This window comes from Oncorhynchus nerka, linkage group LG24 (genome assembly GCF_034236695.1).
Source record: "Oncorhynchus nerka isolate Pitt River linkage group LG24, Oner_Uvic_2.0, whole genome shotgun sequence".
In the NCBI taxonomy this organism is placed as follows: domain Eukaryota; kingdom Metazoa; phylum Chordata; class Actinopteri; order Salmoniformes; family Salmonidae; genus Oncorhynchus; species Oncorhynchus nerka.
The window spans coordinates 82,481,192-82,505,844 of NC_088419.1; the positions used below are offsets into that span (position 1 = coordinate 82,481,192).

General features: G+C 45.4%; 1 protein-coding gene across 1 annotated transcript in view; it reads left to right on the forward strand.

The window, feature by feature from the left end:
* The window catches only part of jak1 (Janus kinase 1), an 85,371-nt gene that overhangs the window by 35,528 nt on the left and 25,190 nt on the right, over nucleotides 1–24,653 (forward strand). Inside the window, exons 11-13 of the mRNA XM_065009213.1 lie at nucleotides 13,856–13,965; nucleotides 16,723–16,869; nucleotides 19,313–19,400. Coding sequence (XP_064865285.1) covers nucleotides 13,856–13,965; nucleotides 16,723–16,869; nucleotides 19,313–19,400 — 345 coding nt within the window. The remainder of the gene's footprint in view (nucleotides 1–13,855; nucleotides 13,966–16,722; nucleotides 16,870–19,312; nucleotides 19,401–24,653) is intronic.

Consider the following 24,653-nt stretch of genomic DNA (forward strand, 5'->3'; position numbering starts at 1 on the left):
TATTCTTTTTTTACTAGAGCTTATTCTTTTTTTACTAGAGCTTATTCTTTTTTTTACTAGAGCTTATTCTTTTTTTACTAGAGCTTATTCTTTTTTTACTAGAGCTTATTCTTTTTTTACTAGAGCTTATTCTTTTTTTACTAGAGCTTATTCTTTTTTTACTAGAGCTTATTCTTTTTTTTACTAGAGCTTATTCTTTTTTTACTAGAGCTTATTCTTTTTTTACTAGAGCTTATTCTTTTTTTACTAGAGCTTATTCTTTTTTTACTAGAGCTTATTCTTTTTTTAAACAAGTAGAGCTTATTCTTTTTTTAAACAAGTAGAGCTTATACTTTTTTTTAAACAAGTAGAGCTTATGCTTTTTTTTTTTTTTTTTTTTAACAAGACATCAGCTTATTGCTTTTTTTACAACAAGAGCTCTGCTTTTTAAACAAGTAGAGCTTATACCTTTTTTTAAACAAGTAGAGCTTATACTTTTTTTTTTTACAAGTAGAGCTTATACTTTTTTTTAAACAAGTAGAGCTTATGCTTTTTTTAAAAAAACAAGTAGAGCTTATGCTTTTTTTTTAAACAAGTAGAGCTTATGCTTTTTTTTAAACAAGTAGAGCTTATGCTTTTTTTTTTAAACAAGTAGAGCTTATGCTTTTTTTTTAAAAACAAGTAGAGCTTATGCTTTTTTTAAAAAACAAGTAGAGCTTATGCTTTTTTAAAAAACAAGTAGAGCTTATGCTTTTCTTAAACAAGTAGAATGCTTTTAAAAAAAATCAAGTAGAGCTTATGCTTTTCTTAAACAAGTAGTTTGAGCGTATGCTTTTTAAAAAAAACAAGTAGAGCTTATGCTTTTCTTAAACAAGTAGAGCTTATGCTTTTCTTAAACAAGTAGAACTTATGATTTTTTTTACAGTTTCCCAGTAGATTACAATGGCGATGGACAGAGAGTTGCCTGCCCCGGTCTGCTAACTGCTAGCCCCTGCTAACTGCTTGCTTGCTAACCCGGTCTGCTAACTGCTAGCTTGCCAGCCCCGGTCTGCTAACTGCTAGCTTGTTTAGCCCAGCCTACTAACTGTTAGTGTGTTAGCATCGGCCTGCTAACTGTCTGAATCGCCGTGTCCCTAGTCAGCCCAACCACTCACTGGACCCATATGTTCACTTGGCTACGCATGCCTCTCTCTAATATCAATATGCCTTGTCCATTACTGTCCTGGTTAGTGATTACTGTCTTATTTCACTGTAGAGCCTCTCGCCCTGCTCAATATGCCTTAACCAACCATGTTGTTCCACCTCCTACATATGCGACGACATCACCTGGTTTAAACTTCTCTAGAGACTATATCTCAGGTGCTCTCATTGGTTGACTTCTGTAACCGTAAAAACCTTGGTTTCATGTTAACATTAGAACCCTATTCCCCAAGTTTGTTTTACTCACTGCCTTAGCACACTCTGCCAACCCGGATGTCTTAGCCGTGTCTGAATCTTAGCTTAGGAAAACCACCAAAAACCCTGAAATCTCCATCGCTAACTATGACATTTTCAGCCAAGATGCAACTGCCAAAGGGGGCGGTGTTGCAATCTACTGCAAAGATAGCCTGCAGAGTTCTGTATTACTATCCACGTCTGTACCCAAACAATTCGAGCTTCTACTTCTAAAAATTCACCTTTCCAGAAACAAGTCTCTCACTGTTGCTGCTTGCTATAGACCTCCCTCTGCCCCCAGCTGTGCCCTCTATACTATATGTGAATTGATTGCCCCCCATCTATCTTCTGAGCTCGTTCTACTAGGTTACCTAAACTGGGACATGTTTAACACCCCGGCCATCCTACAATCCAAGCTTGATGCCCTCAAACGCACACAAATTATCAATGAACTCTAAATCCGTAAACATGGGCACCCTCATAATGCCATCCAAACTAATTTGCTCTCCAAATACGCCTCTGCTGTTTTCAATCAAGATCTCAGCGATCACTGCCTCATTGCCTGCATCCGTAATGGGTCTGCGACCAAACGACCACCCCTCATCACTGTCAAACGCTCCCTAAAACACTTCTGCGAGCAGGCCTTTCTAATCGACCTTGCCGGGGCTACAGACTTATATCTATCCTACTCTGTCTTTCTAAGGTCTTCAAACGCCAAGTTAACAAACAGATCACCGACCATTTCGAATCCCACCGTACCTTCTCCAGTATGCAATCTGGTTTCAGAGCTGGTCATGGGTGCACCACTGCCACACTCAAGGTCCCAAACGACATCATAACTGCCATCAATAACAGACATTACTCTGCAGCCGTATTCATCGACCTGGCCAAGGCTTTCCACTCTGTCAATCACCACATCCTCATCGGCAGACTCGATAGCCTTGGTTTCTCAAATGATTGCCTCGCCTGGTTTACCAACTACTTCTCTGATAGAGTTCAGTGTGTCAAATCGGAGGGCCTGTTGTCCGGACCTCTGGCAGTCTCTATGGGGTGCCACAGGGTTCAACCTCGGGCCGACTCTTTTCTCTGTATACATCAATGATGTAGCTCTTGCTGCTAGTGATTCTCTGATACACCTCTACGCAGACAACACCATTCCGTATACTTCTGGCCCCTCTTTGGACACTGTGTTAACTAACCTCCAGACGAGCTTCAATGCCATACAACTTTCCTTCCGTGGCCTCCAACTGCTCTTAAACGCAAGTAAAACTAAATGCATGCTATTCAACCGATCACTGCCCGCACCTGCTCGCCTGTTCAGCATCACTACTCTGGACGGCTCTGACTTGGAATACGTGGACAACTACAAATACCTAGGTGTCTGGTTAGACTGAAAACTCTCCTTCCAGACTCGCATTAAGCGTCTCCAATCCAAAATTAAATCTAGAATCAGCTTCCTATATCGCAACAAAGCATCCTTCACTCATGCTGACAAACATACCCTCATAAAACTGACCATCCTACATATCCTCGACTTCGGTGATGTCATCTATTGAATAGCCTCCTACACTCTACTCAACAAACTGGATGCAGTCTATCACAGTGCCATCCGTTTTGTCACCAAAGCCCCATACACTACCCACCATTGTGACCTGTATGCTCTTGTTGGCTGGCCCTCACTTCATACTCGTCGCCAAATCCACCGGCTACAGGTTATCTCCAGTCTCTGCTAGGTAAAGCCCCGCCTTATCTCAGCTCACTGGTCACCATAGCAGCACCCACCCGTTGCACAAGCTCCAGCAGGTATATCTTACTGGTCACCCCCAAAGCCAATTCCTCCTTTGGTCGTCTTTCCTTCCAGTTCTCTGCTGCCAATGACTGGAACGAACTGCAAAAATCTCTGAAGCTGGAGACTATCTCCCTCACTAGCTTTAAGCACCAACTGTCAGAGCAGCTCACAGATCACTGCACCCATACATAGCCCATCTATCTACCTACCTCATCCCCATACTGTATGTATTTATTTATTTATCTTGCTCCTTTGCACCCCAGTTTCTCTACTTGCACATTCACCTACTGCACATCTACCATTCCAGTGTTCAATTGCTATATTGTAATTACTTCGTCACCATGGCCTATTTATTGCCTTAACTCCCTTATCTTACCTCAATTACACTCACTGTATATAGACTTTTGGTTTTATTTTGTTCTACTGTATTATTGACTATGTTTTGTTTATTCCATGTGTAACTCTGTGTTGTTGTATGTGTATAATTGCTATGCTTTATCTTGGCCAGGTCGCAGTTGCAAATGAGAACTTGTTCTCAACTAGCCTACCTGATTAAATGAAGGTGAAATAAAACAATAAAATGGTAAAACAAGGAATAATCACACAAATGTGGACATTTTTCCAGTCCCCACAAGGAAAAAGTATATTTTAGGGGTAGAATTCAGGTTAGGATTTTGAATGGGAATCAATTGTTTGGTCCCCACAAGGATAGTAAAACAAATGTGTGTGTGTGTGTGTTGTCAACCACAGAAAGTATTGTCAGAACATCACTTCCTCCTCTTCACCCAGCCACATACTGCGGGGGCGTTCAAACTCCACACACACACCAACGTGCATATACTCATGTGTACTACTCGCATATACACACCCATTTTGCTTATGCAAGCAGACATACTTGTTGTTTTGAAGCCGAACCCCCCCCCTTGCCCCATCCCCACCAAATAATAAAGACGTCAGACCAAACTCAACAGCACGTGTCACAGTCAACAAATTGCGTACCTTGACCTACATTTTGTTTGTTAACATAGGCTACATTGTCTCTTGGGTTGATATGTAAACAATGTTGCTTCATCTCCACATGGTATAAGCCATTCATAGTCTTTGTTCATTCTTTACCAGCTGATAGGGAGACTGGTGTTTTGTTGCAGAAGCGTGGGTGGTGTTCATTAGGTACCAGAACTGAAAAGTTTAAAGGTCTCATGCAGCTGTTTTTATCTCCAACAGTTAAGTACCTTATTATGATTGTTTTTAATTAAAATGGTCAAAAAGAAACAAAAAATAGCTTCTTTGCAAATAGCAATTTCTCAAGCAATAATTTAGCTAGGACTGTCTTGGAGTGATCTGAATGGGGAGGGGACAATGGACAATTTGCTGAGGTTTAGAACTCTCTTTGTTATTAACTAAAGGGACATTTCTATTTTTTTCAACTACATATTCATCACCCCAACATCAACATACAGTAGCATTCAAAAGTTTGGACACACCTACTCATTCAAGGGTTTTTCTTTATTTGTACTGTTTTCTACATTGTAGAATAATAGTGAAGACATAAACTATGAAATAACACACATGGAATCATGTAGTAACCAAATAAGTGTTAAAGATATTAAAATATATTTTACATTTTAGATTCTTCAAAGTAGCCACTCTTTGCCTTGATGACAGCTTTGTACACTCTTGGCATTCTCTCAACTAGTTTAATGAGGTAGTCCCCTGGAATGCATTTCAATTAACAGGTGTGCCTTGTTAAAAGTTCATTTGAGGAATTTCTTTCCTTCTTAATGTGTTTGAGCCAATCAGTTGTGTTGTGACAAGGTAGGGGTGGTAAACAGAAGGTAGCCCTAGCCCTATTTGGTAAAATACCAAGTCCATATTATGGCAAGAACAGCTCAAATAATCAAAGAGAAATGACAGTCCATCATTACTTTAAGACATGAAAGGTCAGTCAATCCAGAAAATGTCAAGAACTTTGTAAGTATCTTCAAGTGCAGTCACAAAAACCATCAAGAGCTATGATGAAACTGGCTCTCATGAAGACCGCCACAGGAAAGGAATACCCAGAGATAACTCTGCTGCAGAGGATAAGTTCATTAGAGTTACCAGCCTCAGAAATTGCAGCCCAAATAAATGCTTCACAGAATTCAAGTAACAGACACATCTCAACATCAACTGTTCAGAGGAGACTGCGTGAATATGGCCTTCATGGTTGAATTGCTGCAAAGAAACCACTACTAAAGGACACCAATAATAAGAGACTTGCTTGGGCCAAGAAACACCAGCAATAGACGTTAGACCGGTGGAAATCTGTCTTTGGTCTGATTAGTCCTAATTTGAGATTTTTGGTTCTAACCTCCTTCTCTTTGTGAGATGCAGAGTAGGTGAACAGATCTCTGCATGTGTGGTTCCCACTGTGAAGCATGGAGGAGGAGGTGAGGGGTGCTTTTCTGGTGACACTGTCACACTAAGGCACACTTAACCAGCATGGCAACCACAGCATTCTGCAGCGATGAGCCATCCCATCTGGTTTGCGCTTAGTGAGACGATAATTTGTTTTTCAACAGGACAATGACCCAACACACCTACAGGCGGTGTAAGAGCTATTTGACCAAGAAGGAGAGTGATGGGTGCTGCATCAGATGACCTGGCCTCCACAATCACCCGACCTCAACCCAATTGAGATGGTTTGGGATGAATTGGACCGCAGAGTGAAGGAAATGATGCCAACAAACCATTCCAGGTGAAGCTGGTTGCTAGAATGCAAGCTTGCATCAAGGCAAAGGGTGGCTACTTTGAAGAATCTCATATATATCTAGCTTTGTTTTAACAGATTTGTTGGTTACTACATGATTCCATATGTGTTATTTCATAGATTTGATGTCTTCACTATTATTCTACAATGTAGAGAATAGTAAAAAGAAAGAAAAAAAACCCTTGAATGAATAGGTGTGTCCAAACATTTGACTGGTTCTGTATGTGTCATGGAGCTGTTCTGTTTTGTATTAAAAAAAAGAGAGGAAGTTAAGTGTTTCCAATGACATCATTAACCAATTAGTAGGCAATGCCTCATCATTTGTTAAAAGCCACTTTGCGGGCTCTACTGTTGTTGCTACGAGACGTTTCCACTTCACAATAACAACACTTGATCAGGGCAGCTCTAGCAGGGCAGAAATTTGACGAACTGACTTGTTGGAAAGGTGGCATCCTATGACTGTGTCATGTTGAAAGTCACTGAGCACTTCAGTAAGGCCATTCTACTACCAATGTTTATCTATGGAGATTGCCAACCAAACAAGAAACAGGTGATACCAATCAGACAAAACCAAAGGAACACAGAACAATAAATTCGGATCGATCACCACTTTATTTTAAGAATAAATGCTAGTAGACCGAGTGAGGAGGTGTGGAGTCAGGCGCAGAGAGCAACAGATGTGGGGGAAAACACGCTTTAATGTCCACCCATAACATGAACAAAAGGGAGTCACCTATAAACGGACAGCGTGAAACCAAATACAAACAAAATACACTCAAACAACAAAACAGACTAACAAGACAGTAACAAACCCCCCACCCTAACAACCAAACAAGAAACAGGTGATACCAATCAGACAAAACCAAAGGAACACAGAACAACCGATGATAGCTAGTAGACGCGCCGACGCCACCCGAACAAGAAGGGGAGTCACCTTCGGGACAGACCCCCCCGGGGCCGAGGTGCCGGGCGAGGTGCCGGGCGATCCGGACGGAGGCGATGGAACTCTCTCAACATATATGGATCTAGAATATCCCTCACCGGAACCCAGCACCTCTCCTCCGGACCGTACCCCTCCCAGTCAACGAGGTACTGCAAGCCCCTCACCCGGCGTCTCGAGTCCAGAATAGCTCGTATCGTGTACGCCGGGGACCCCTCGATGTCCAGAGGGGGCGGAGGAACCTCCGGCACCTCACCTTCCTGCATGGGACCAGCTACCACCGGCCTGAGAAGAGACACATGAAACGAGGGGTTAATACGATAATACGAAGGAAGTAATAATCGATAACAAACCTCGTTTATTCTCCTCAGGACTTTAAATGGCCCTATACACTGCGGACCCAGCTTCCGGCAGGGCAAGCGGAGGGGCAGGTTTCGGGTCGAGAGCCAGACCCTGTCCCCAGGTGCAAACACGGGGGCCTCACTGCGGTGACGGTCAGCGCTCTTCTTCTGCCTTACACTCGCTTGGCGTAATGACTCTTGGACAGCCCTCCAGGTCTCCTTAGAGCGCTGCACCCACTCCTCCACCGCAGGAGCCTCAGTCTGGTTCTGATGCCACGGTGCCAGGACTGGCTGGTACCCCAACACGCACTCAAATAGTGACATGTTGGTAGAGGAGTGGCTTAGTGAGTTCTGGGCTATTTCTGCCCAGGGAATATATCTCGCCCACTCCCCTGGCCGGTCCTGGCAATACGACCGCAGAAACCTACCCACCTCCTGGTTCACTCTCTCCACCTGCCCATTACTCTCCGGGTGATACCCTGAGGTCAGGCTGACCGAGACCCCCAGACGTTCCATAAATGCCCTCCAAACACGGGAGATAAACTGGGGGCCCCGATCAGAAACTATATCCTCGGGCACCCCGTAGTGCCGGAAGACATGGGTGAAAAGAGCTTCCGCAGTCTGTAGGGCCGTAGGGAGACCGGGCAATGGGATAAGACGGCAGGACTTAGAGAACTGATCCACAACGACCAGGATCGTTGTGTTACCCTGAGAGGGGGGAAGGTCAGTAAGAAAATCCACCGATAGATGGGTCCACGGCCGTTGTGGAACGGGAAGAGGTTGTAATTTACCTCTTGGCAGGTGTCTAGGAGCCTTACTCTGAGCGCACACCGAACAGGAGGAGACATAGAATCGCACATCCCTCATCAAAGTGGGCCACCAGTACTTCCTCTGAAGACCTCGCGCTGTCCTAAAAATACCTGGGTGACCCGACGAGGGTAGACAATGAGCCCATCAAATCAATTTATCACGAATAGCAAGCGGCACGTACCTACGACCCTCCGGACACTGTGGAGGCGCAGGTTCCTCCCTTAGCGCCCGCTCGATGTCCGCGTCCACATCCCATACTACTGGCGCCACCAGCTTAGCTGCCGGAATGATGGGAGTAGGATCGATGGACCTGTCCTCAGTGTCATAGTCTTGACAGCGCGTCAGCCTTAGTGTTGAGGAAACCTGGTCTATACGAGATAGTGAAACGAAATCTGGTGAAAAACATGGCCCACCTTGCCTGACGAGGATTCAGTCTCTTAGTTGATCGGATATACTCCAGGTTACGGTGGTCAGTCCAGATAAGGAAAGGGTGCTTAGCCCCCTCAAGCCAGTGTCTCCACACCTTCAGGGCCTTAACCATAGCCAACAACTCCCTATCCCCCACATCATAATTCCGCTCCGCTGGCCCGAGTTTCTTCGAAAAAAAGGCACAGGGGCGGAGCTTCGGTGGCGCACCCGAACGCTGTGAGAGCACCGCTCCAACCCCAGCCTCGGATGCGTCCACCTCTACTATAAACGCCAAAGAAGGGTCCGGATGCGCCAACACCGGCGCCTCAGTAAACATCGCCTTCAACTTTTGAAAAGCTCCGTTCGCCTCTGTTGACCACTGTAAACGCACCGGCCTCCCCTTCAGCAGTGAGGTAATAGGGGCAGCTACCTGACCAAAACCCCGGATAAACCTCCGGTAGTAATTGGCAAACCCCAAGAACCGCTGCACCTCCTTTACCGTGGTCGGAGTCGGCCAATTACGCACGGCCTTTACGCGGTCACCCTCCATTACCAACCCAGAGCTGGAAATGCGATAACCCAGGAAGGAAACTGATTGTTTGGAAAACTCACATTTCTCCGCCTTCACATACAGGTCATGCTCCAGCAGTCGTCTAAGAACCTTGCGCACCAGAGATACATTCGCAGTGCGTGTAGCGGAGTAGATCAAAATATCGTCAATATACACCACTACACCCTGTCCGTGCAGGTCTCTGAGAATCTCATCCACGAAGGATTGAAATATAGCTGGAGCATTCTTTAAACCGTATGGCATGACGAGGTACTCATAATGGCCAGAAGTAGTGCTAAATGCAGTTTTCCACTCATCTCCATCCCGAATACGCACCAGATTATAAGCACTCCTGAGATCCAGTTTAGTGAAGAACTGCACTCCGTGAAATGATTCCACTGCCGTAGCAATGAGAGGTAGTGGGTAACTAAAACCCACCGTGATGGAATTTAGACCTCTATAATCAATACACGGACGTAAACCACCATCTTTTTTCTTCACAAAAAAGAAACTCGAAGAAACGGGTGACATGGAGGGCCGAATGTACCCCTGTCCCAGAGCCTCGGTGATATAAGTTTCCATAGCCACCGTCTCCTCCTGGGACAAAGGATACACATGACTCCTGGGGAGTGCAGCGTTACCCTGGAGGTTTATCACGCAATCCCCCTGCCTATGGGGTGGTAATTGGGTCGCCTTCTTTTTACTGAAAACGATAGCCAAATCGTTATACTCAGCTGGAATGCGCACGGTGGAAACCTGGTCTGGACTCTCCACCGTTGTCGCACCGATGGAAACCCCTACACACCTGCCTGAACACTCATCAGACCACCCCTGTAGAGTTCCCTGTTTCCACGAAATCGTAGGATTATGAATAGCTAGCCAGGGAATACCCAGTACCACTGGAAACGCAGGTGAATCGATAAGGAACAAACTAATTCGCTCCTTGTGATTCCCCTGCGTAATCATCTCCAACGAAATTGTGGCTTTCCTCACCAGCCCTGACCCTAATGGTCGACTATCTAAAGAGTGCACGGCAAAAGGGGGGTCTACTTTTACTAACGGAATCCTCAACCTCTGAGCGAGTCCGTGATCTATAAAGTTTCCACTGCGCCTGAATCTACCAGTGCCTTATGCTGGAGAGAAGGAGAATAATTAAGGAAACAAATTAATAGGAACATGTGACCAACAGGAAACTCTGGGAGAGTGTGGTGCTTACTCACCTGGGGTGACCGAGGAGTGTTCTGCCTGCCTTCTCGATTCCCAGATGAATTCCTCCAGCACCGACCAGACGTGTGCCCTCTCTGGCCACAACTGGTACAGGAGGAGCTTCCTCCTCCGATCTCCCTAGACGCGGTCCCTTCTAGCTCCATCGGGATAGGAGCAGGAGGGTCAGGAGGTAGAACTGACAGGACCCTTTCAGAACGTCCGCGAGCAGCTAGCAGATGGTCCAACCGGATCGACAGGTCTATCAGTCCATCCAGGCTAAGTGTAGTATCCCTACAGGCCAGCTCCCTACGGACGTCCTCTCTCAGGCTACATCTGTAATGGTCTATCAGGGCCCTTTCGTTCCACCCTGCTCCAGCGGCCAAGGTCCGGAACTCCAGCGCGAAGTCCTGCGCGCTCCTCGTCCCCTGTCTGAGATGGAACAATCTCTCACCCGCCGCTCGACCTTCTGGAGGGTGATCGAACACGGCCCTGAAACGGCGGGTGAACTCCAGGTAATTGTCCTTCGCTGAGTCGGGCCTGTTCCAGACCGCATTAGCCCACTCCAGGGCTCTACCGGTAAGGCATGTGATGAGAACCCACACTCTCTCCTCTTCCGAGGTAGCCGGCCGAACGGTGGCCAGGTAGAGGTCTAGTTGAACCAGGAATCCCTGGCACCCCGTCGCTGCTCCATCGTACTCCCTCGGAGGCGTAATGCGCTGGAACCGGATCCAGATGGGGGAGATGGTAGAGTTGCTGGTGGGAGGGTCTGTGGGGTAGTAGGGAGACCATTCCTCTCCCAACGATCCATCCTCTCCATCATCTGATCCATCGCTGATCCTAGGCGATGGAGGATAGACGTGTGATGAAGGACTCTCTCCTCCATATTGGGAAGAGGAGTGGTCGCTGCTCCTGCTGACTCCATATCGTGGTGCGGGCTTCTGTTACGGTAAATGAGTGAGGAGGTGTGGAGTCAGGCGCAGAGAGCAAAAGATGTGGGAAAAAACACGCTTTAATGTCCCGGAAACATAACATGAACAAAAGTAGGAAAACAAATGATCAGAAATATAAACGGACAGCGTGAAACCCAAATACAAACAAAATACACTCAAACAACAAAACAGACTAACAAGCCCGCACGAAACAGAAGCAGGCTGAACAAGCTATATATAACCCCACCCTAACAACCAAACAAGAAACAGGTGATACCAATCAGACAAAACCAAAGGAACACAGAACAACGGATCGATGATAGCTAGTAGACCGGCGACGACGACCGCCGAGCGCCACCCGAACAAGAAGGGGAATCACCTTCGGTAATATTCGTGACAGAATAATAGTAGAGAGAATTTATTTAAGCTTTTAGTTCTTTCATCACATTCCCAAGTGGGTCAGAAGTTTACATATGCTCAATTAGTATTTGGTAGCATTTCCTTTAAATTGTTTAACTTGGGTCAAACATTTCAGGTAGCCTTCCACAAGCTTCCCATAATAAGTTTGGCCCATTCCTTCTGACAGAGCTGGTGTAACTGAGTCAGGTTTGAAAGCCTCCATGCTCGCACACAATTTTTCAGTTCTACCCACATATTTTCTATAAGATTGAGGTCATGGCTTTGTGATGGCCTCTCCAATACCTTGCCTTTGTTGTCCTTAAGCCATTTTGCCACAACTTTGGAAAAATGCTTGAGGTCATTGTCCATTTGGAAGACCCATTTGCGACCAAGCTTTAACTTCCTGACTGATGTCTGGAGATGATGCTTCAATATATCCACATAATTTTACTTTCTCATGATGCCATCTATTTTGTGAAGTGCACCAGTCCCTCCTGCAGCAAAGCACCCCCACAACATGATGCTGCCACCCCCATGCTTCAAGGTTGGGATGGTGTTCTTCGGCTTGCAAGCCTCCCCCTATTTCCTCCAAACATAATGATGGTCATTAATGCCAAACAGTTATATTTTTGTTTCATCAGACCAGAGGACATTTCTCCAAAAAGTACAATGTTTGTCACCATGTGCAGTTGCAAACCGTAGTTTGGCTTTTTTAATGGCGGCTTTGGAGCAGTGGCTTCTTCCTTGCTGAGCGGCCTTTCAGGTTATGTAGATATAGCACTCATTTTACTGTGTATATAGATACTTTTGTACCTGTTTCCTCCAGCATTTTCACAAGGTCCTTTGCTGTTGTTCTGGGATTGATTTGCACTTTTCTCACCAAAGTACGGTCATCTCTAGGAGACAGAATGTGTCTCCTTTCTGAGAGGTATGACGGCTGTGTGGTCCCATGGTGTTTATACTTGCGTACTATTGTTTGTACAGATGAGCGTGGTACCTTCAGGTACCTTTGGAAATTGCTCTCAAGGATGAACCAGACTTGTGGAGGTCTACAATTTCTTTTTCTGAGGTCTTGGCTGATTTCTTTTGATTTCCCATGATGCCAAGCAAAGAGGCACTGAGTTTGAAGGTAGGCCTTGAAATACATCCACAGGTACACCTCCAATTGACTCAAATGACATCAATTAGCCTATCAGAAGTCATGACATAATTTTCCTGAATTTTCCAAGCTGTTTAAAGCCACAGTCAACTTAGTGTATGTAAACTTCTGACCCACTGGAATTGTGATACAGTGAATAAGTGAAATAATCTGTCTGTAAACAATTGTTGGAAAAATTACTTGCGTCATGAACCAAGTAACCGACTTGCCAAACCTATAGTTTGTTAACAAGACATTTTTGGAGTGGTTGAAAAACGAGTTTTAATGACTCCTACCTAGGTGTATATAAACTTCCGACTTCAACTGTATATATACAAACGTAAGTTGATGTTGGGGTGGTTCTGGAGATGATGAATATGAAGTTGAAAATGTTTTCCCTTTAACTAATTTCATGTCACCATGGAAGGCCAAATCTCCATCCCACCACAACAGGCTGAAATATCAGATGGTCTTTTCAAACAGTTCTTATACTAAAAGGGCATTATCATCATTTTCACAATATTATTCCAACCAAATATTGTGGACGTACATATAAAACCGGAAAATCACGTTTTGACTGCACTGGGCCTGTTGTGTGCTGCACTGGGCCTGTTGTGTGCTGCACTGGGCCTGTTGTGTGCTGCACTGGGCCTGTTGTGTGCTGCACTGGGCCTGTTGTGTGCTGCACTGGGCCTGTTGTGTGCTGCACTGGGCCTGGTGTGTGCTGCACTGGGCCTGGTGTGTGCCCTGGTGTGTGCTGCACTGGGCCTGTTGTGTGCTCTGGTGTGTGCTGCACTGGGCCTGTTGTGTGCTTCACTGGGCCTGTTGTGTGCCCTGGTGTGTGCTGCACTGGGCCTGTTGTGTGCTGCACTGGGCCTGTTGTGTGCCCTGGTGTGTGCTGCACTGGGCCTATTGTGTGCCCTGGTGTGTGCTGCACTGGGCCTGTTGTGTGCCCTGGTGTGTGCTGCACTGGGCCTGTTGTGTGCCCTGGTGTGTGCTGCACTGGGCCTGTTTTGTGCCCTGGTGTGTGCTGCACTGGGCCTGTTTTGTGCCCTGGTGTGTGCTGCACTGGGCCTGTTGTGTGCCCTGGTGTGTGCTGCACTGGGCCTTGAAAAGCTTTTTGTTGTTGTTGTGTGCCCTGGCGTGTGCTGCACTGGCTAATATCTGTGCGTGTGTGTTTCAGAGGTGTCCAACCTGCTGGTGGTAACTAAGGACAGAGTGCTGGTTCCCCAAACAACCCTGCAGGAGAGTCAACTCAGCTTCCACAGGATTCTCAAGGAGGAGATCATACAGGTGCTGTATCACAAACACACACACTGCGACACACACACCTCTACACACACTGCGACACACACACACTCTTCGCACACTGCTACACACACGCACTCTACATACACACACACACACACACACACACACACACTGCTACACACACACTGCTAGAACCACAGTTTTTTTTTCTCAAGAATGCTTAGCAGTGCAGACGTGGTTTGTCGTCCTCTCGTTTACTTTTTGTATTTTTTGTATATATTCCAATTTATTTATCTCTTTTTCCCTTTTTAAATTAAATATACCTTCCAGTAACCCGCCTCACTCAATGTGACACGGATCCGCTATTTTTTAGACCTTATAGCCAAAACTTTCTTCAACAGCTAGCCAGCTAATTAGCTACTAGCTATTTAGTCATTGTTAGCCACTGCTAGTGGCCTTTACCCTCTGCTCAGGCACCAGCCGTTTTTTTAGCCTGGATAATACCTGCCAGCCTAGGACTGTTTTTATCCACTACAACGCCGGATTCCTGCCGTAAACCCTGGACCATTGATCATCACAGCTAGCTAGCTGCCACTAAGTTGCCCAGCCCCGAAGCCCTGAGTCAGGCACATCTCCCGGCTAGCAAATGAAATTACCACAACTACAATACCTCTTTCGCCATCTGGCCCGGTCCCGTCGCCGACACGGCACCCCGCCGTACCACCACGACTGGAACCTCAGACGTAATTCCATCAGCTGTGCCTTCAACCGGCCTTTGCCGGACGTTGGAGCAGACGCTTCTACTTACCCCGGCCTGCTAACTTTAAACGCTGTGTCTCCCGCGAGCTAGCGTAGCAACGACTATCACGCGGCTTCCCTGTTCCAACTATTGCTGTACACTGGACCCTATGATCACTTGGCTACATAGCCGATGCCTGCTGGACTGTTAATTTATCACGGTATCTGTTGGCCCTAGCCCCGAACTCAGGCCCTGTGTGTAACTAACCAACCCTCTCTGCTCATTCATCGCCATTTCACCTGTTGTTGTTGTCTTAGCTGATTAGCTGCTGTTGTCTTACCTGTTGTTGTCTTAGCTAACTCTCCCAATCAACACCTGTGATTGCTTTATGCCTTGCTTTATGTCTCTCTCAAATGTCAATATGCCTTTGTATACTGTTGTTTAGGATAATTATCATTGTTTTAGTTTACTGCGGAGCCCCTAGACCCACTCAACATGTCCCACCTCTCACACATGCGGTGACCTCCCCCAGTATAATCAGTGTGTCCAGAGATGCAACCTCGCTTATCATCACTCAGTGCCTGGGCTTACCTCCACTGTACCCGCACCCCACCATACCCCTGTCACATTATGCCCTGAATCTATTCACCACACCCAGAAATCTGCTCCTTTTATTCTCTGTCCCCAACGCACTAGACGACCAGTTTTGCTAGCCTTTAGCCATACCCTCATCCTACTCCTCCTCTGTTCCTCGGGTGATGTGGAGGCTAACCCAAGCCCCGCGTGTCCCCAGGCACTCTCATTTGCTGACTTCTGTAATCGAAAAATCCTTGGTTTCATGCATGTTAACATCAGAAGCCTCCTCCCTAAGTTTGTTTTACTCACTGCTTTAGCACACTCCGCCAACCCTGATGTCCTTGCCATGTCTGAATCCTGGCTTAGAAGGCCACCAAAAATTCTTAGATTTCCATACCTAACTACAACATTTTACATCAAGATAGAACTGCCAAAAGGGGAGGAGTTAGCTTGCAAAGTTCTGTCATACTTTCTAGGTCTATGCCCAAACAGTTCCAGCTTCTAATTAAAAAAAATAATCTCTCCAGAAATAAGTCTCTCACCGTTGCCGCCTGTTATAGACCCCCCTCACCGTTGCCGCCTTATCTCAGCTCACTGGTCACCATAGCAGCATCCACCCGTAGCACGCACTCCAGCAGGTATATCTCACAGGTCATCCCCAAATCCAACACCTCTTTGGCTGCCTTTCCTTCCAGTTCTCTGCTGCCAGTGACTGTAATGAATTGCAAAAATCGCTGAAGCTGGAGATTTATATTTCCCTCACTAACTTTAAACATCAGCTATCTGAGCAGGTAACCGATCGCTGCAGCTGAAAATAGTCCATCTGTAAATAGCCCTCCCAATCTACCTACCTCATCCTCATATTGTTTCTATTTACTTTGCTGCTCTTCTGCACACCAGTATCACTACTTATACACCATCATCTGCTCCTCTATCACTCCAGTGTTAATCTGCTAAATTGTAATTGCTTTTCTACTATGGCCTATTTATTGCCTTTCCACCTCATGCCAATTGCACACACTGTATATAGACTTTCTTTTTTTCCCTATTGTGACTGTACGCTTGTTTACTCCATGTGTAACTCTGTCTTGTTGTTTGTGTCACACTGCTTTGCTTTATCTTGGCCGGGTCGCAGTTGTAAATGAGAACTTGTTTTCAACTAGCTTACCTGTTTAAATAAAGGTGAAATAAAAAATAATAAAACACATGCACTCTACACACACTGCTAGACACACTCTACACACACTGCTAGACACACACTACACACTCTGCTACATTACACTTTGCTACACACACAAACCGTACCTCAGTCACATCCATCCATCCATCGGCTGAAAGAGACTTTGTCAATCTTTACTCTTCTAGGCACTTCAGCCCTTCAGTGTTTTCTTACTGGTGTTTGTCACCAGTGTGTATTTACGATGTGTGTATGTTATGAGTGTGTATTGACTAACTCTCTGTCCTCTTCCTCCTGTATCTATCAGGGAGAGCACCTGGGGCTGGGTACCCGGACCAACATCTATGCTGGAGTACTGAAGGTGAAGAGTGAGGAGGATGCAGGATACTATCCCTCTCAGGAGCTCAAAGTAGTGCTGAAGGTGTTGGGGTCTGGACACAGAGACATCTCCCTGGTAAGACACACCTACACCATCTACATCATGGGATTACTTTAGGGACTCCCTCAAGAAGAGTGAAGAGGGCACAGTGATGCTGAAAAGTTGGTGTTTTTTACCCAATACATCTGTGTGTGTGTGTGTGTGTGTGTGTGTGTGTGTGTGTGTGTGTTAGGTCCTTCTTTTTCAGAGTAAATGTATATCTTTCAGAGTAAATATCCCACGGACACTAGAAAAGCTTTAACCAAGTTTAATTCTTCCCAAAGGTTCTTTACAGCTGTAATCAGACAGCAAAACATTTCTCACATCACAGTTATATACATCCTACTTAAAACACTCCTCCTTCTCTCCAATTCTTATGTTTTATGGCTCCACAGGAAGCTAATAAAGAGGGTAACAGGATATTTATTACTCCCTTAAGAGAATCTGTCCTCACCTCCTGACCTCAATCCCTCCTTCATCTAATCTACAGATGTCCATCTGTCTCCCCTGTTTCACACGTTGCTCTCCTCTCATCCCCCCAACACATTCCGAAGCCATCTGTCTTTCTTCAGAGACATAAAACTAATTATCTTTCATTTCCTATCATTCATTTACTATCTCAATGATCAAAGTTCATCCGTATGTGTGTATGTATGTATGTATGTATGTATGTATGTATGTATGTGTACAGTTAAAGTCGTACGTTTACATACACCTTAGCCAAATACATTTAAACTCAGTTTTTCACAATTCCTGACATTTAATCCTATTAAACATTCCCTGTTTTAGGTCAGTTAGGATCACCACTTTATGTCAGAATAATAGCAGAGAGAATGATTTAATTCAGCTTTTATTTCTTTCATCACAATCCCAGTGGGTTAGAAGTTTACATATGCTCAATTAGTATTTGGTAGCATTGCCTTTAAATTGTTTAACTTGGGTAAAATGTTTTGGGAAGCCTTCCACAAGCTTCCCACAATAAGTTAGGTGAATTTTGTCCCATTCCTTATGACAGAGCTGGTGTAACTGAGTCATGTTTGTAGGTCTCCTTGCTCACACACACTTTTTCAGCTCTGACCACCAATTTTCTATAGGATTGAGGTCATGGCTTTGTAATGGCCACCTCAATACCTTGCCTTTGTTGTCCTTAAGCCATTTTTAGGATGTTTTATCATAAATCTTCAATAATATTCCAACCGGACAATTCCGTTGTCATAAGAAAGGAAAGGGAACTCACGCTCACAGCCGCGCGTGATAAACAACTTAGGCTTTCAGCTGAGCCACTTACTGTGAATGGTCTTATTCTCTCCCCTTTCACAAGAGAAGCCTGAAACAACTTTATAAAGACTGTTGACATCTAGTGGAAGCCTTAGGAAGTGCAATCTGACCCAATTTACACTGGATATTGGATAGGCAATCACTTGAAAACTACAAACCTCAGATTTCCCACTTCCTGGTTGGATTTTTATTAGGTTTTTGCCTGCCATATGAGTTCTGTTATACTCACAGACATGATTCAAACAGTTTTAGAAACTTCCGCGTGTTTTCTATCCAAATCTACTAATAATATGCATATCCTAGCTTCTGGGCCTGAGTTGCAGGCAGTTTACTCTGGGCACGCTTTTCATCCGGACAATCCTGCCCCCTAGCACAAAGAGGTTAACAAGAAATTTGTGGAGTGGTTGAAAAACGAGTTTCAATGACTCCAACCTAAGTGTATGTAAACTCCTGACTCAATTGTGTATGTGTGTGCGGGTCTCTTTATTTAAATAGCTTCCAGTGTATTCTCTGTTAGTCAGCACCTCAGCACTAAATAATGTTCTCTGGGGGTGCACCAGCTCATGCTTTTTATTAGACTGTCAGTATTTTGCCACGTTCCATATTAGCTAACTCTGACTCTCTGTCTCCCCCTCTGTCGTTCCTTCTCCTGTCCCCCATCTCTGTCTCTCCCTCTGCCTCCCTCTCTCTGTCCTTCCCCCCTATCTCTCCCTCTCACTCTCTCTCTCCTGTCCTCCATCTGTTTCCCCCGCTGTCTCTCCCTCCGTCTCCCCTGTCCTCCATCTGTATCTGTCTCTCCCTCTGTCTCTCCCTCACTCTCTCCTCTCCTGTCCTCCATCTGTCTCCCCCTCTGTCTCTCCCTCTGTCTCCCCTGTCCTCCATCTGTATCTGTCTCTCCCTCTGTCTCTCCCTCCTGTCCCCATCTGTCTCTCTCTCTGTCCATCTATCTCCCTCTTTCTTACCCCCCGACCCCTGTCTCTCCGTCTCTCCCTCTCTCCTGTCCTCCATCTCGGTCTCTCTCCTGTCCTCCATCTGTCCCTCTCTCACTCTCACTCTCTCTCATGTCTCTTCCTATCCCTCCCTCTCCTGTTATCCCTCCCTCTCCTGTTATCCCTCTCTCTCTCTTCCTATCCCTCCCTCTCCTGTTATCCCTCTCTCTCCTGTTATCCCTCTCTCTCCTGTTATCCCTCTCTCTCCCCAGGCCTTTTTTGAGACAGCTAGTATGATGCGGCAGGTCTCCCATAAGCACATCGCCCTGCTCTATGGAGTCTGTGTACGCCACCTTGAGAGTGAGTGTACACACACACACACACACACACACACACACACACACACACACAACCCTATAAACCTCTCTTCCTGTGCAGTGTTCATACAGAACCTATACTACAGTATTGCAATAGTAGATCAGCAGATATGATGGGACTTGTCATTATTTATAATGAATGAACTCCACATGAGCTGTTGACTCAGTACTGAATAGTACGTTGACATAGGTTGAATCTCAAACCGATCACTTTGAGCAGTCGATCACTCGATAAAGGACTTAGTGTTCAGTTTGAGATTCATCTATACTGTGCTGTACCCTCTGAACACGATTTACCTGTCTAAACCAGTTAGTGGGAGATGTTTGGTATGAGTACAGTAATGTAGCTATACTGTTTTCCCCAACAAAAGACAAACCAGTCTTACTGTTGTGGTAGCCAGGCAGAATATGGTGTGTGTGTGTGTGTGTGTGTGTGTGTGTGTGTGTGTGTGTGTGTTTGAGGCATCCATTCTCAGTGAAATTAATTCAGTTCCAGTCAATAGCATGTGACATATTGTATCAATCAATCAAATGTATTTCTAAAGCCCTTTTTGCATCAGCAGATGTCAGAAAGTGCCTAAAATCCTAAACAGCAAGCAGATGTAGAAGCATGGTGGCTAGGAAAATCTCCCTAGAAAGGCAGGAACCTAGGAATGTACAGGCTGACTGGGATGTCACTTTTTGTTTTATCTTGCCTAACTCTCTCCCTTTCCCTCCCTGATTTCCTACATCTACCCCTTCGTGTGTGTGTGTGTGCACATCAAATGTTATGCTTCATAAACAACAGGTGTAGATCAACAGTGAAATGCTTACTTATGGGCCCTTTCCAACAATGCAGAGTTAAAGATAAAAAAATAAATACACAGTAAAATAACGAGTAATATAGGTAGGGGTAAAGTGACTTGGCGACAGGATAGAATATAGACAGTAGTAGCAACTTATGTGATGGGTGTGAAAGTGTGTGGTGTCAGTAGGCTTGTGTGCGTGCACATGGTGTGTGTGTGTGTTGGGGTGTCAGTGTATGGGTGTGTGGGTAGAGTCCAGTGTGTGTGTACATAGTCAGTGCAAGAGAGAGAGTGCAAAAATGTGGGTCAATGCAGGTAGTCCTGGTAGCCATTTGATAAGCTATTTAGCAGTCTTGTTTAGTAGTCTTATGGCTTGGTGATAGAAGCTGTTTAGGGTCTTGTTGGTTCCAGACTGGTGCATGAGTACCGCTTGCCATGCGGTAGCAGAGAGAACAGTATGGCTTGAGTCTGACCATTTCTTGGGCCTTCCTCTGACACCGACTGGTATAGAGGTCCTTGATGCCAGGGATCTTGGCCCCAGTGATGTACTTAGCTGTAATCACCACCTCGGTAGAACCTTGCGTTCGGGTGCCTTGCCGTTGCCGTACCAAGCGGTGATGCAAGCAGTCAAGATGCTCTCGATGGTGCAGTGGTAGAACTTTAGGCTGGCCTCCCGAGTGGCGCAGGGGTCTAAGGCTGTGCCACTAAAGATTCTGGGTTCGAGTCCAGGCTCTATCGCAGCCGGCCGCGAATGGGAGACCCATGGGGCGGCGCACAATTGGCCCAGCTTCGTCCGGGTTAGGGGAGGGTTTGTCCGGCAGGGATGTTCTTGTCCCATCGTGCACTAGCGACTCCTGTGGCGGGCCGGGCTCAGTACACGCTGACACGGTCGCCAGGTGTACGGTGTTTCCTCCGACACATTGCGGCTGACTTCCAGGTTAAGTGGGCATTGTGTGAAAAAGCAGTGCGGCTTGGTTGGGTTGTGTTTCAGGGGAACGCACGGCTCTCGACCTTCACCTCTCCCGAGTCTGTACAGGAGTTGCAGCGATGAGACAAGACTGTAACTACCAATTGGAAACCACGAAATTGGGGATAAAGAGGGGTAAAAATAAATTTAAATGAAGACCTTAAGGCTGCCTCATCATTGTCGGTGATCAGTCCTACCATAGCTGGGTCATCAGAAAACTTCATAAAGGTGTTGGAGGCATGCGCGGCCTTGAAGTCGTGCGTGAACAAGGAGTACGGGAAGGGACTAAGCACACACACCTGAGGGGCACCTTTGTTGATGGTCAACGTGGCGGATGTTTCCTACCCTCACTGCCTGGGGGAGGCCCATCAGGAAGTCCAGGATCCAGTTGCAGAGGGAGGTGTTCAGTCCCAGGGTCCTGAGAGCACTATGGTGTTGAATGCGAACCTGAGAATGTTTAAAGGTCTTACTCACATCGGGTATGGAGAGCGAGATCACACTGACTTCTCCCTTTCTGATATTCTGCATTTTAATTTTACCTTTATTTTACCTTTATTTTACTAGGCAAGTCAGTTAAGAACAAATTCTTATTTTCAATGACAGCCTAGGAACAGTGGGTTAACTGCCTGTTCAGGGGCAGAACGACAGATTTGTACCTTGTCAGCTCGGGGATTCGAACTTGCAACCTTTTGGTTACTAATCCAACTCTCTAACCACTGCCGCCCCGCATATTACCAGACGTAAAAGACAAGCCTGACCTCTCCCCTCTCTGGGCCCCAAGTGACTTTTCCCTAGAGAAGAAAGGAAAATTCAACTGTATAGTCCAAAAAAATACATTCTAATGACAAGTATCTCACATAAGCATATTATGAAAGTAAATAAAACATCTTATTTATCAATGTTACCTAACTAATTCTGTATCTGCTAAGACAAAGCATTGTCCAAACATTTCAAACAACTTTTGTAATACAACTTTAGGTATTTTTTAACGTAAATAATCAATATAATTTAAGACTGGATGATCTGTGTTCAATACCGGAGGAAAACAAAGGGGAGCGTGCTTTCAGGTCCTACGCCTCTAACAAAGAGTACACTTCCCTCGAGCCTCATTACTTCTTCATTTCTCAAAGGAAAAACCTCAACCAATTTCTAAAGACTGTTGACATCCAGTGGAAGCGATAGGAACTGCAGGAAAGTTGATTAGAAATCTGGATTCCCAATAAAAATTGAATAGAGAGTGACCTCAAAAAAAACAAAAAAAATCTGAACGGTTTGTCCTCTGGGTTTTGTCTGCCAAATAAGTTCTGTTATACTCACAGACATGATTCAAACAGTTTTAGAAACTTCAGAGTGTTTTCTATCCACACCGACTAATAATATGCATATCTTAGCTTCTGGGTCTGAGTAGCAGGCTGTTTACTTTGGACACGCTTTTCATCCGGACGTGAAAATACTGTCCCCTGTCCCAAAGAAGATAATTGGGGAGGACAGGCTCATGGTAATGGCGTGAGCGGAATAGGTGGAATGGTATCATTCGCTCGATTCCAGCCATTGTTATGAGCCATCCTTCCCTCAGCAGATTCCACTGCTGTCCATGTCTAGGGTTGCACATTTCAGAGGTGGAAACTTTCCATGGGAATTAACAGAAATATATGCAAATGAATATTAATACCATTTAAATGTAGATGTTTTTTGCCTTGGATATATTTACCATATCATATGGAGACAGTTACATAAACCTTTTACCTCGTCATAAGTAGACATGATTAAATCCTTCTAATAGAAATAAACGATTTAGTGAACTTTAATTAAATGATTTGACTCTTCACATGGGATGATTACACTGGAACAACAAAAGAAAGGGAATATTGAATGATCCATCACATCTCCCAAAAACGTACATCTGTAAAATTATAGTCTAGAAACTAAAGCTTTGGTGGTCTTCCTCTCAGGCTTCCATGTCTTCTCCTGGACCTCCTCAATGTCCACCTCATTTTCACTGTCACTTTCCAACCTTGTTGAGGCTGGCACGTTGTCAGGCTCAAAAAGCCTAAAATTTGCCCGGATGGCCACCAATTTTTCAACCTTTGTATTGGTCAGCCTGTTGTGTGCTTTGGTGTGTATTCCCAAACAAGGATCAGATGCGCTCTGAGGCGGCTGATGTTGGTGGGATTTGGAGGATGATGGAGGAAACAGGGGAAAGAGCCTCAGATCCACAAAGTCCCTTCCACCAGGTGGCTGATGAGATACAGTATGTTGGCACGACTGCCATATTGCATCTCCATCCCAAAGCCCTTGCTTGGAAGTGTACTTCACCAGACTGCCAAGAACCTTGTCCTCATCCAGGCCAAGGTGGAGAGACACGGTAGTGATGACACCATAGGCCTTGTTGATCTCGGCACCAGACAGGATGCTCTAGCCAGCATACTTGGGGTCCAACATGCATGCTGTGGCATGTATGGGCTTCAGGCAGAAGTCTTCAAGCTTTTTGATGTATTTCAGAACTGCAGTTTCCTCTGCTTGGAGCAACAGTGAAGTGGGCAGGGCAGTACGGGTTCTTCTGTTACCTCTGCAAGCAGAGTCTGAACATCAGACATGATGGCATTGTCTCCCTCAAGCCATGCAATGACTACTGCTATAGGTTTCAGGAGTTTCAGGCTGCTTACCACTCTCTCCCAAAATACATCATCCAGGAGGATCCTCTTGATGGGGCTGTCCATATCAGCAGACTGTTATATGGCCATTTCTTGGAGAGACTCCTTCCCCTCCAGGAGACTGTCAAACATGATGACAACATCACCCCAACAGGTGTTGCTGGGCAGCTTCAATGTGGTGCACTTATTCTTCTCACTTTGCTTGGTGAGGTAGATTGCTGCTATAACTTGAGGACCCTTCACATACCTAACCATTTCCTTTGCTCTCTTGTAGAGTGTATCCATTGTTTTCAGTGCCATAATGTCCTAGAGAATCAGATTCAATGGGTGTGATGTGAGGGTAGGACTCCTCCACGTTAGACCAAGCAGCCTTCATGTTCGCAGCATTGTCTGTCACCAGTGCAAATACCTTCTGTGGTCCAAGGTCATTGATGACTGCATTCAGCTCATCTGCAATGTAGAGACCGGTGTGTCTGTTGTCCCTTGTGTCTGTGTATTGTTAAGTACATTTCTACTCCTGAATACTGGTTGAAGGGTGGAGATGATGTAGTTAATTATTCCTTGGCCAAGAACATTCAACCACCCATCAGAGATGATTGCAATACATGAGTAGATAAAGCATGTCTGGTCGGAGGAGTGTATGCTGGGTGAAGACCATTCAGAAATCTCTTCCAATACACATTGCCTGTGAGCATCAGAGGTGAACCAGTTGCATACACAGCTCGAGCAAGACATTCATCAGCATTTCTCTGACTACGTTCCTCCATTGAGTAAAAAAAAACGTCTGATTCCAGGAGGACATGAGCTGTTGTTATCGATAAGGTGTCTGA